The sequence below is a fragment of the Capricornis sumatraensis genome, chromosome 16, assembly GCF_032405125.1.
Source record: "Capricornis sumatraensis isolate serow.1 chromosome 16, serow.2, whole genome shotgun sequence".
In the NCBI taxonomy this organism is placed as follows: Eukaryota; Metazoa; Chordata; class Mammalia; order Artiodactyla; family Bovidae; genus Capricornis; species Capricornis sumatraensis.
In genome coordinates, this window is record NC_091084.1 from 22,245,494 (window position 1) to 22,255,785 (window position 10,292).

Consider the following 10,292-nt stretch of genomic DNA (forward strand, 5'->3'; position numbering starts at 1 on the left):
TAAACACTTTCTAGAAACTTATTCCTAAATATTTTATGTTTTTGACACTGTTACAAATGGAATTTTTACTTCATTTTTTGAATTTTGCTGCTTGTATATAAAACTGATTTTTAAAAAACAAAACCTTATGCCCAACAATCTTGCTGAATTCTGTTATTACTTCTAATAGCTGTTTTGTAAATTCCAGGTTATTTACATAATCATGTCATCTGTAAATAGAGAAAAACATAATCCTTGCTTTCTACCGATTATGCCTTTTATCTTTTTATTCTTCTCTCCCTCCAACAATGCACTTTTTACCTGCTCAATCTTGAAAAGTAATTCAAAAGTGACATTCATGCCAGAAAGTTCAAAAAACCAAAAAACAATGATTTCCTTCAAAAAATAACTGGCCAAAAAGTTCATTAAAAAACATTATGTTAGATGAAGAAAGGAACACTGATCCTAGGATAAAAAGATAAACCTCAGTCACAAATTATATAATAATAAAACAATAAAATTATTGTATGTAGGCCCTTAAATCAAAAACCTAAGACCATATATGGGCTTCCCTGACTCAGACAGTAAAGAATCTGCCTGCGATGCAAGAGACCTGGGTTTGATCCCTGGGTCTAGAAGACACTCTGGAGAAGGAAATACCTACCCACTCTAGTATTCTTGCCTGGAGAATCCCATGGACAGAGGAGCCTGGCAGGTTACAGTCCATGGAGTCGTAAAGAGTCAGACACGACTGAGTAACACTTTTACTTTCACAACTATATATAACATCAGCACTGTTATCACTAGTATCAAAGCTAGAATTATGAGAAAATTAATTCTGCACGAATCCTTCTGACCTCTCATTATGTTCTCCTGTTTAACAATAAGTAACTTTTTACTGAGCACTGAATGTGTATGTACCAGGATCTTCTAATCCTCACCGGACTCTCACGTAACTAATTACATCTCCATTTTACATGTGAAGAAATTAAGACCAGGAGGGACTGAATCTAACAAAGGTCAGTCAGATTAAGTGGCAGGGTGAGGATAAGAACTAAGTCTGACCCCACAACCTATGGTAATCTTAATACATACATGATACTTAAACCTCTATCACTGGTCCATATAACATGTTACTTTAGCCACATAAATTTAAAACAAACAACAGTAATATCAGTGCCTTTTCTCCCACCAAAACTCTACCATAATACTTTGCCTTGTTCCAAAAGGAACTTAATGCCATTAAGTAAATATAAGCAGTGTCAAAGTAATAAAATACACCTACTGGTTTCGGCATTTTTCTTCTCTTTTTGTCACCCTCTTCTAAAATTCTTCACTTTTATGAATTCTCTTGTATGTCTGTTAAAGAAAAGAAAGCATAATTGATCTATTTTATATAATAAGGTTTTTAACAATATAATTAGTACAGATTAAATAAAATTTTAAACTCACATTTTAAAATGTTAACAATTAAGTTCTCATTTTATTCTGATTTTCAATGTCTTCTATTATTTCTCATGCTTTAAAAATACTTACATTGGTGATTTAAAATAGCACACATCTCAAATAACATACTATATAAAAATATAAAAGCACCTTGATTATCAACTGAAAGTTTATTTAATTACAGATAACACACAGTAAAAAGGAAAGATTACAAACAGCCCAAATTCTCTCTTTCCAAGTCAAGTCCTCCCCTGTGCCCAGACTGGGAGAGGGAGGGACAGCAGAGAACTGATTCAGAGTCTAAAGAAATCAACTCCAGAACACTGTCAAAGACAAAAAAGGAAATACTGATTAATGTAAACCACACAAAGATAAATTTTTAAAGAAAATTACTTTTCCTCCTTGAAGGTTTAAAAGTCCAAGTAGAGACAAATATGTTAAAAGTACCTTTTTCACCTAAGGTGGATATAAACAGCCTTAGTTTCCACACTAGCAACCAGCACGCTACTCACCAGCAAGATAATGGCCTTCACTAAAATACTGAAGTGTCCTTAAGACCAACGTTAAATTATACCTTCACCCACTAAGGCAACAGAACTAAATCGTAATCCAGGGAAAACATGCTATTTTAGGGTAAGTTTTTTTAAAAACATCTAACAAAATTGGGTTTTCCCTATATAAAACTACCAAAAGATCTAACATTCTTAAACATTTAACTGTCCAGAAAAAAACTGATTATCGTTCCAATTTGAAAACCTATTTTAAGTAGTATATAATTACCTGAAAATCACTATATACAAGTATTCTCTGTCAAGAACTTTTATTCATTACACTATGAACTACTGATAAACATACAAATAATTTTGAATTTAAAAAATATATTAACTCCCTTTTAAGATACTACTTTAATAAAAATGAAAATTCTTCAAATTAAAATAAAAACAAAGGATCAAAATAAGGTCATTTCTCTAAATTTTAGCTGATCACATGCTAATACACCTCCCTACAGAGGGAACTTCATCATGAGAAATTTGTCACCTAATACAATTGGGTATGAAATTCAGTGAGAAGCATGAACTATCTCATCTCTCTCTCGCTGCAGGAAATGACAGATACTCCGTATCTGCGATCACCTACTTTCATGAACTTTACTGTACTTCAGTCCTAGCTTCCACTTCTAAGTCCTCCCTTTAATCCCTACTATCAGATCATCTCAGGTCTTGAAACAGCCACACAACCAACCTTTTACACCATCTCCTGCACTGCAGGCAGATTCTTTACCATCTGAGCCACCAGGGACATCCATTTACAAGCTAGTAACTCCCAAATCTGTATCTCTAGTCTTGCTTAGCTAACTTGGCTTGCTCAGCATCTAAATGACACCTCAAATAGAGCATGTCTATAACACAGCTTAAACCTCTACAGCCCACAGTCAAATCTGTTTTTTCTGCAAGCCTTAGTGACATGTTTCTATATTCACGGTACCTTTCCTATGTTTCTTAAGTATCTCTACTACATCTACATGATGATCCCCTTTCCATTCCTAATACTGTCCATTTTGTCTTTCTTTTTGATCAATTAATCTTGCTAGGAGTTTGCTTCATTTATTGGTCTAAAACCAGCTTTCAGTTTTATCAATCTGCTTATTTCTCTGCTTTATTAATTTCTGTCCTACTTCTCATAACTTTTCTTCTCAGTAGTTGGCTTTGACTCTGTGGCTAATTTTCTAATCCCTGAAACTGAAAGTCTACCTAAGTAATTTCCAATCTTTTTTCTAATACATGCATTAAGGTCACAAACTAAATACATCCCACCATAAGGATATTCCAAATTTAAAGTGATCTCCCTATTTTGCCACTGAGACTACTTTAAAATCATTACCTGATTATGTAAAATAATCTAAATTCCTCAAACACAAAACATGAACATTTTAATCAAATTTTTGAAGTCATGGTGTTTTCCAGATTACATAAAGTACTTTTTGATTCTATCACTAAAATTTTCATCTTAAGCCACAACTACTCACTCATATAAAACCTTAGTAGGACTTTTTATTTTCCTATTTGTATTGTTGGAATATATTTTAATATCCACACAGTATAACTAGGTGTGTTATTTTTAAGTGACTTTTTAAAAACCAGTTCTCCCCTAAACTTCTCAGCCTCCTTTTCACACTTAAATCACTTATCAGATGGGCTCTATGAGCTTTCCAAACTGAAATGTACTAAAGGCATTTCAGGTCAGTTTCTTAAACAGTACATCCATGCTTAAGACAAAACATCTTGCAATGAGACAGTTTCTATGAAAACAAATCTAAGTCTCCTTTCGGGGGAAATAACTAGGGGGAAAAATATCTTATATTTAAAACTCTTCTATTTTTCTATACCACTCTCATTATTATTTAACTCTAGATGCTTCAGTGTCCAATTATAATTTCTACTCACTACTAAGTTTTAAATTTTCAAACAGAATGGTTAGAGTCCTGGGGGCAGAGACTACGTTTATTTCTACGTTTATTATATTCTACAGTCAAAGAATTCATTTCCATTGTATCTAGTGCTTGGTCAGTTTAGTTTCCTTTTTGACTGTTCCGGATATAAATGAAAATAATGTATGCTTGCATTCGATAAGTTAGATCAGGCCGGATCAAGTATTTAATGTTGTGTTTCCAGTCTACTTTCAGTTTAGTTTGTATGCTAAGTCACTCTAGCCGTGCGACTGTTTGCGACCCTAAGGACTGTAGCCCTCCAACTGTCCATGGGATTCTCCAGGCAAGAGTACTGGAGTGGGTTGCTATTTCCTTCTCCAGGCAATCTTCCCGACCCAGAAATCAAACCTGTGTCTCTTAAGTCTCCTGCATTGGCAGGTGGGTTCTTTACCACTAGCACCACTCAGGAAGTCCCTTCAGTTTAGCTGATCAAATTGAGAAAAAAATGTATTACCTTTTCTCAACTGATTGTGGATGTTAATTTCTTCTTATGAATTGCCAGTTTTTTAATTTCATTTTTTATATGGTTTATGTATGGATGTGAGAGATGGACTGTGAAGAAGGCTGAGCGCCAAAGAATTGATGCTTTTGAACTGTGGTGTTGGAGAAGACTCTTGAGAGTCCCTTGGACTGCAAGGAGATCCAACCAGTCCGTTCTGGAGATCAGCCTTTGGATTTCTTTGGAAGGAATGATGCTAAAGCTAAAACTCCAGTACTTTGGCCACCTCATGTGAAGACCTGACTCATTGGAAAAGACTTTGATGCTGGGAGGGATTGGGGGCAGGAGAAGGGGACAACAGAGGATGAGATGGCTGGATGGCATCACCGACTCAATGCACGTGAATCTGAGTGAACTCCGGGAGTTGGTGATGGACAGGGAAGTCTGGCGTGCTGCGATTCATGGGGTCACAAAGAGTCGGACACAACTGAGCGACTGAACTGAACTGAACAGGCTATGTTATTGGGCTTCCCTGGTGGCTCAGAACATCATGAAACTGTCTGCAATGCAGGAGACCTGGGTTTGATCCCTGGGTTGTGAAGATCCCGTGGAGAAGGGCATGGCAACCCACTCCAGTATTCTGGCCTGGAGAATCCCATGGACAGAGAGACTGGCGGGCTACAATCCATGGGGTTGCAAAGAGTCAGACACGACTGTGTGACCTAGCAAGCAATTAACGCTATGTTATTAGGTAAGTAAAGGTTTAGAATTATTGTATTTTTGTAATAAATTCTTCCTTTTTTCATTAATAAGTCAATAGCATATAAAATTCTAAATCAACTGTTATTCTCTCAGTATTTGGAAAATACTAGTTTTCTCATGGCATCTGTTACTGATGAAAAGTCTGCTATCAATTTAATCTATTCCAGGTATGCTTTTTCTCTCTGCTTTCCTGTAAGATTGTGTGTGTGAGCACATTCTTCAGATTTGCTTCTATTTCTCTTGCTGAGGATTTGGTAAGCTTTCTTATTCTGAAGACTCATGCTTGTCTCAAATTCTGGAAAATTATTAGCCACTGTCTCTCCCAGTCAGCAATTCTTTAATTAGATACATAATGACTGTCTTGTTTTCTAACCCATGGCTACAAATTCATATTTTTCATCTCTTTACCTTTCTGTGTAACACTCCTCCAGTCACTAATTCTCTGCAGGTGTTCTTAATGTTTTACCTGTACACAACATTAAACGTTTAAGTAATTATATAAACTTCTAAAAATTCACTTTTAGTCTCTTAAAAAATTTTTAATGCTATACTATTTTATAATTTGCACTGAATCCTTTTATCCCTACAATGTTTATTTTATATCCCTATAAAACTTTGTTTCCAATTCATTATGATTTGTTTCTTTATGGAGTTTATAATTTTGGTCAGAAAGCTCATGTCCCTAACCCACTCCCCAGTGTGGGATTTCTGTAAGCCCTGAGCTGTCTATGTAACCTTACAGAGGTATTTCAGGTTTGCTCCTACCAGAGTACAGAACCGGAAATTTTAATTGCCCTAGATCAATGTTCTCTTCAAGAAAATAAAGGACAGAAACAGCAAGGACCTAACAGAAGCAGAAAAGATTAAGAAGAGGTGGCAAGAATATACAGAAGAACTATACAAAAAAAGATATTAATGACCCAGACAACCACAATGGTGTGGTCACTTACCTACAGCCAGATATCCTGGAGCATGAAGTGGGCCTTAGGAAGCATCATGAATAACAAAGCTAGTGGAGGTGATGCAATTCCAGGTGAGCTATTTCAAACCCTAAAAGATGATGCTGTGAAAGTGCTGCACTCAACATGCCAGCCAATTTGGAAAACTCAGCAGTGACCACAGGACTGGAAAACGTCAGTTTTCATTCCAATCCCAAAGAATTTCAAACTACCATACAACTGTGCTCATTTCACATACTAGCAAGGTCATGCTCAAAATCCATCAAGATAGGCTTCAACAGTCTATGAACCAAGAACTTCCAGATGTATAAGCTGGATTTAGAAAAGGCAGAGAAAAGGCAGAGAAACCTGAGATCAAACTGCCAATATCTGTTGAATCATAGAAAAAGCAAGGAAATTCCAGAAAAACATCTACTTCTGCTTCACTGACTACACTAAAGCCTCTGACTGTGTGGATCACAAAGTTACACTGTGTGATCACACTGTGGAAAATTCTTAAAGAGATGGGAATACCAGACCACCTTACCCGCCTCCTGAGAAATTTGTATTCAGACACGTAGCAACAGTTAGAACCAAAAATGGAATAATAGGCTGGTTCAAAATTGGGAAAGGAGTAAGTCAAGGCTGTATATTGTCACACTGCTTATTCAACTTCTATGCAGAGTACATCATGCAACAAACTGGGCTGGATGACTCAGAGGCTGGAATCAAGACTGCTGGAAAATTTATCAGCAACTTCATATATGCAGATACCACTCTAATGGGCAGGTAGTGAAGAGGAACTAAAGGGATTCCTGATGAGGGTAAAAGAGGAGAGTGAAAAGCCGGCTTAAAATTCAACATTCAAAAAACTAAGATCATGGGCATCTGGTCCCATTACTTCATGGCAAACAGGATGGGAAAACATGGCAATAGTGAGAGATTTTATTTTCCTGGGCTCCAAAATCACTGTGGATGGTGACTGCAGCCATGAAATTAAAAGACGTTTGCTCCCTGGGAGAAAAGCTTTCACTGACAAACCCAGTGAAAGTCAGTCGTGTCTGGTTCTTTGCAACCCCATGGACTATACAGTCCATGGAATCACCCAGGCCAGAATACTGGAGCGGGTAGCCATTCCCTTCTCCAGGGGATCTTCCCAACCCAGGGATCAAACCCAGATCTCTCACATTGCAGGCGGATTCTTTACGACTGAGCCACAAGGGAAGCTCCATGAAAAACCTAGACAGCATAATAAAAAGCAGAGACATCACTTTGCTGACAAAAATCCATATAGTCAAAGCTCTGGTTTTTCCAGTAGTCATGTACGGATGTGAGAGCTGGACCATAAAAAAGGCTGAGTGCCAAAGAATTAAGCTTTCGAATTATGGTGCTAGAAAAGACTCCTGAGAATCTCCTGGACTGCAAAGAGATCAAACCAGTCAATCCTAAAGGAAATCAATCCTGAATATACATTGGAAGGAACTGATGCTGAAGCACTCCTAAACTCTGGCCACCTGATACAAAGAGCCCACTCACTGTTAAAGATCCTGATGCTGGGAAAGATTGAGGGCAGGAGAACAAGGCGGCAGCAGAGGATGAGATGGTCGGATGGCATCACCGATTCAAAGCATATGAGTTTGAGCAAACTCTGGGAGACAGTACAATTCATTGGGTTGCAAAGAGCCAGAAAGTACTTAGAAACTGAACAACAACCAATCAATTTTTACCCTCTTGATTTAGCACTCTATTACCATATCAGACCCCATGGCCACACCCTAGAGAAGTCAGCAGATACTCAAGAGAGCTTGCTTCTGATCATTGTTATTTGCTAAACCATATGGCTGCGGAGCCCTTCCTGTGCCAGGTCTCACTGGTAAACAAGAACAAAGGGAAAAAATGAGCATTACTTGCATGCCAGACTATAAACTAAGTTGAAGCACTCAAATTACAGTAAGAGTATTCATCAAACATAGGATCAGCTAGGCAGGTAAGTAAATATCACATACGTAAGATTTTGCAGAACTTCTTAAAGTTATGTTTTAATCAATTACTGGAATTAAATAAAGGTAAATAAGAAAGGTAATTTTTTTATTTAATAAAAAAGTTAAAGGTAAATAATTAAGTTTCCTTTTCCCTAAAGAAATAATTTATCCAAGTTTGTCATATTAGAGTTACTTCAAGTTACACTCTTTAGAAAAGGACTTTTTAAGCAAAATAACCCTATTGAAGTTTTAGGTTTAGTATGAACCCTCTGGTGACATAAAACAGATATATCACAGGCAAACATACACAAAACCAGGTTTACACACACGCTAAGTAAGCTTTTAAAATCTCCAACAAGCCTAACTGATCTATATGAACTGTGGAAAGTGAATGGCCTAACAAAAAGCCTCTGCAAATAAGGATATAGTTGACTTCTAAAAGAAGTTTCTAAAATACATATTTTCAGACCAGCGTTCTCTCTTGAAAATCAAGTAGCATCATAAACTGACTCCATATTTCTGGAAAATAAGTTGTCAATATATAACAAAAGCAACAAAGCTTCTTTGAACAGGAAATCTACTTTGGCGTATACTCCAAATAAATAAATATATAAAACAAAGCAAACTGTACTAAGATATTCTCACCAGTACAAAGATATTATAGCAGCCTATGATTAAAATCAAAATCACAATTAAAGTAATGCTGAAATTACATGATAAGATGGACAAACTGTGTCAACATTTACATAAGGATAAGTAAAAATGCAGAATACATAGCCACTTATTATAACTAAGTAAAAAAGCAGGTATCCTTACAAAGGATTTTGGATATACAGAACTGAGCATTTAATACTAACTAGAGTCTTATTTTTCATCACACTACTAATTTTAAAAATCAAATAAGAATTTTAAAAATATATTTCACTACATACCAATTTATTTCTATCATGCTATACATAAGAATTCTACCTTAAATTTTTTAGGATGAATCTGTGTATACTGCTGCTGCTGCTAAGTTGTTTCAGTCGTGTCCGACTCTGTGCAACCCCATAGATGGCAGCCCACCAGGCTGTGTATAAATGTAGTTAAATCCTAAGATTTTAGCCAATTTAGGGATCATTAAAAAATATTTATCATAATATTATTCAACCTCAATAGTACATTTCTAGTCCTCCTATGATTATATTAGCACATTTTTTCCCTTGAAAATGGCACCTGTTAGTAGCAGAATGAACAATTTAATAAACTGTCACATGAAAAGCCAAGGTACCTAGATACATGTCCTCAGTTTATACCTCTAACTGGTTCATCTTGAAAACTGTGTCTTCCTTTCTTTCTTCTCTAGAAAAATGACAGCATATAATCACTTAACCACTGTATATCAACGATATATAGTAAAAACAAACTCTTCTCCCCTTACCCTCATAACAAATAATTATTGAAAAAAAATCTACTCCTTCCTCCCCGCTCTTTCTAAATTTCTTAGGGGTCTCACCCAACCTCTTTTCTACACTGGCTCCCACAGAAGCAATGAGGCAGTCATGGCAAAAGGGATTAACAGACGCCGCCAACATACACATCTCTCATTTCCAGAAAATGCATAAACACGTACTCAAACACAGTGCCGTATTTCAGAGACAAAACATTCATATAAAACTTTCTCTTCTTCATCCTTTAACTCTGGGGGTGACCCTAAAACAGCCTCTTTTCTTCCCTACAATGGAAAAACAGCCTCACATTTAACACCTCCACAACAGTAGACTCTCCCCACCTGTCAGGTGGTAAAACAGGTGTTAAGTCTGTCCATACTGGGCCTACAACGATGCTTCAATAATTTATACGAGAATGCCTAATTTTATTCTTAAGATATTCTTTTCCACAAGCATAACTGTACTTTTTCTTTCTGTCTTTTGAGACCTCATCTCTGAATATAAATGTGGTCTCTCCAAAGACCATAAAATTACAAAAGGATTCCTCTGCCATCTTACTGGAGATTGAGAAACAGGATAACAAAGTACAAACTGAATTAGTAAGGTAATTCTGGCAGTCAAATTAATGGAATAATGGCATCTACCAAAAAAGAGTTCTTAATCACTTTTCTCCCCCAACATGGGACCTCTGTTAAGTCTATGAACTCCTTCCTAGAAAAGTATCTTTTAAACACATAAAATAACACAGTATCACATAAAAAGCCAGTTATATTGAACTATAACTATCAAAAATATAAAATGCACAAATTTATGATACAGTAATATATG

General features: G+C 36.2%; 1 protein-coding gene across 3 annotated transcripts in view; it reads right to left on the reverse strand.

The window, feature by feature from the left end:
- The window catches only part of RDX (radixin), an 83,078-nt gene extending 81,755 nt beyond the window's left edge, over positions 1-1,323 (reverse strand). For all 3 annotated transcript variants that reach the window (XM_068989025.1, XM_068989023.1, XM_068989024.1), the window contains exon 1: positions 1,265-1,323. In XM_068989025.1, the coding sequence (XP_068845126.1) occupies positions 1,265-1,276 (12 nt within the window). In that variant the 5' untranslated portion in view covers positions 1,277-1,323. The remainder of the gene's footprint in view (positions 1-1,264) is intronic.
- Positions 1,324-10,292: the final 8,969 nt, after the last annotated feature.